Source organism: Pundamilia nyererei, unplaced genomic scaffold, assembly GCF_000239375.1.
Source record: "Pundamilia nyererei isolate P.nyererei 1_Seehausen unplaced genomic scaffold, PunNye1.0 scaffold00016, whole genome shotgun sequence".
NCBI classification, from domain to species: Eukaryota; Metazoa; Chordata; class Actinopteri; order Cichliformes; family Cichlidae; genus Pundamilia; species Pundamilia nyererei.
The window spans coordinates 66,327-67,666 of NW_005187417.1; the positions used below are offsets into that span (position 1 = coordinate 66,327).

Below are 1,340 nucleotides of genomic sequence, written 5' to 3' on the forward strand. Positions count from 1 at the left end.
TCCCCAGCAGACGGAGCAGACCTCCGGGAAGGCAGCGCGGATTTTAACCATCCTCTCATCTGTTTGAATGGGAAGAAGCAGCAGCGTGCAGGAGTGATGGAGACTCTTCACTTGTAGTTACTGGAACTTATTCTCGACTCTAAAAGGAGGAAACTGATCTGCATTTGTGTATTTTGGAAATTCCTTTCCCTTTTTCTTTTCTTTGGGGGATCCTAGCCCGACTGGGGATCAGGGATATTTTGGGGAAAAGAGAAGCTGTTTTACCCCCTCTCTTTCTCTCTCCTCACCATCCTCCTGACTCACCACTCTGTGGGTTTTTTCTCCTTTATTTTTTATTTTCCTAATTGACAGTTGGATTCTGTTGAAGATTTGAAAACAAAAACAAAAAATACTGAAAGAACAGCGGGATTGTGTGTGTGTGTGCGTTTCTGTGCTTCCACGGACTCATCGGGACTGGAGCAGGACAGCATGGAGGGGGTTTTGGTTGGATGTAACGGTGATGTTTGGGAGCTGCTGGTGCTGAGGAGGAGGAGAACAGGAAGACTGTACCTGCTGCTCTGCTGGCTGCTGGCTGCTCACACCACAGCGCACGGTGAGTGGGGGGGTGAGTGTCCGTGCGGGCTGTATTAGTGTGTGTGAGTGTGCGTGTGTCTTTGCTCGTTGCTGCAGACCTAACGATAATTGGCACATTTGTTGCGCTTCTCTTTTGGCGTTAGAGCCTCGGTTCTGACCCGGACTCAGGTCTGATCATGCGGGTTCCTGCATGTGTGTCCTGAGGCCCTGGAAGGTTTGACAAGCTTCAGCATGTGATCAATGTTACCTAAGAGGTTTCTAGTTATTGTTATTTATTATGTCTTTATTATTCCTTATGTTGCATTTTTACCTTCATTATCAGCTCCAGTAACCGAGTTGCTGGGGGACTGCTGGTCCTTCCCTCGGTTCTTGTGTGTTTCATGTGGCTGATCTGTTGGCTGACTGAGGGTTTGTTCAACCTTTCTGGATCTTTGCAGCCAGGTTAGACTGTCTCTGTGTTTTTTACCCACAGTCGCTTGTCTGCACTGGATTTGCTTTAATTCCCCTAATTTTCAGTTATTATTATTCTTATTATTAAATTGCTTTTTGTAAGTCTTTCTGTTTCATCTTCTTTTCATTGTGCTGAAGTTTAGGCTGCTGAATCATATTGGTGTGTATGTTTAACTGCATATGCTTCTCTTTACCAATTTGTCCCTGATTTTTTGAATATACCTATCTATCTATCATATCTATCTATCTATCTATCTATCTATCTATCTATCTATCTATCTATCTATCTATCTATCTATCTATCTATCTATCTATCT

The 1,340-nt window shown here is 43.9% G+C and overlaps 1 protein-coding gene across 1 annotated transcript in view; it reads left to right on the plus strand.

The window, feature by feature from the left end:
• The first annotated feature begins 468 nt into the window (after positions 1-468).
• Positions 469-1,340, plus strand: part of dcc (DCC netrin 1 receptor) — a 339,139-nt gene continuing 338,267 nt past the window's right edge. Inside the window, exon 1 of the mRNA XM_005725637.1 lies at positions 469-592. Within this exon, the coding sequence (XP_005725694.1) occupies positions 469-592 (124 nt within the window). The remainder of the gene's footprint in view (positions 593-1,340) is intronic.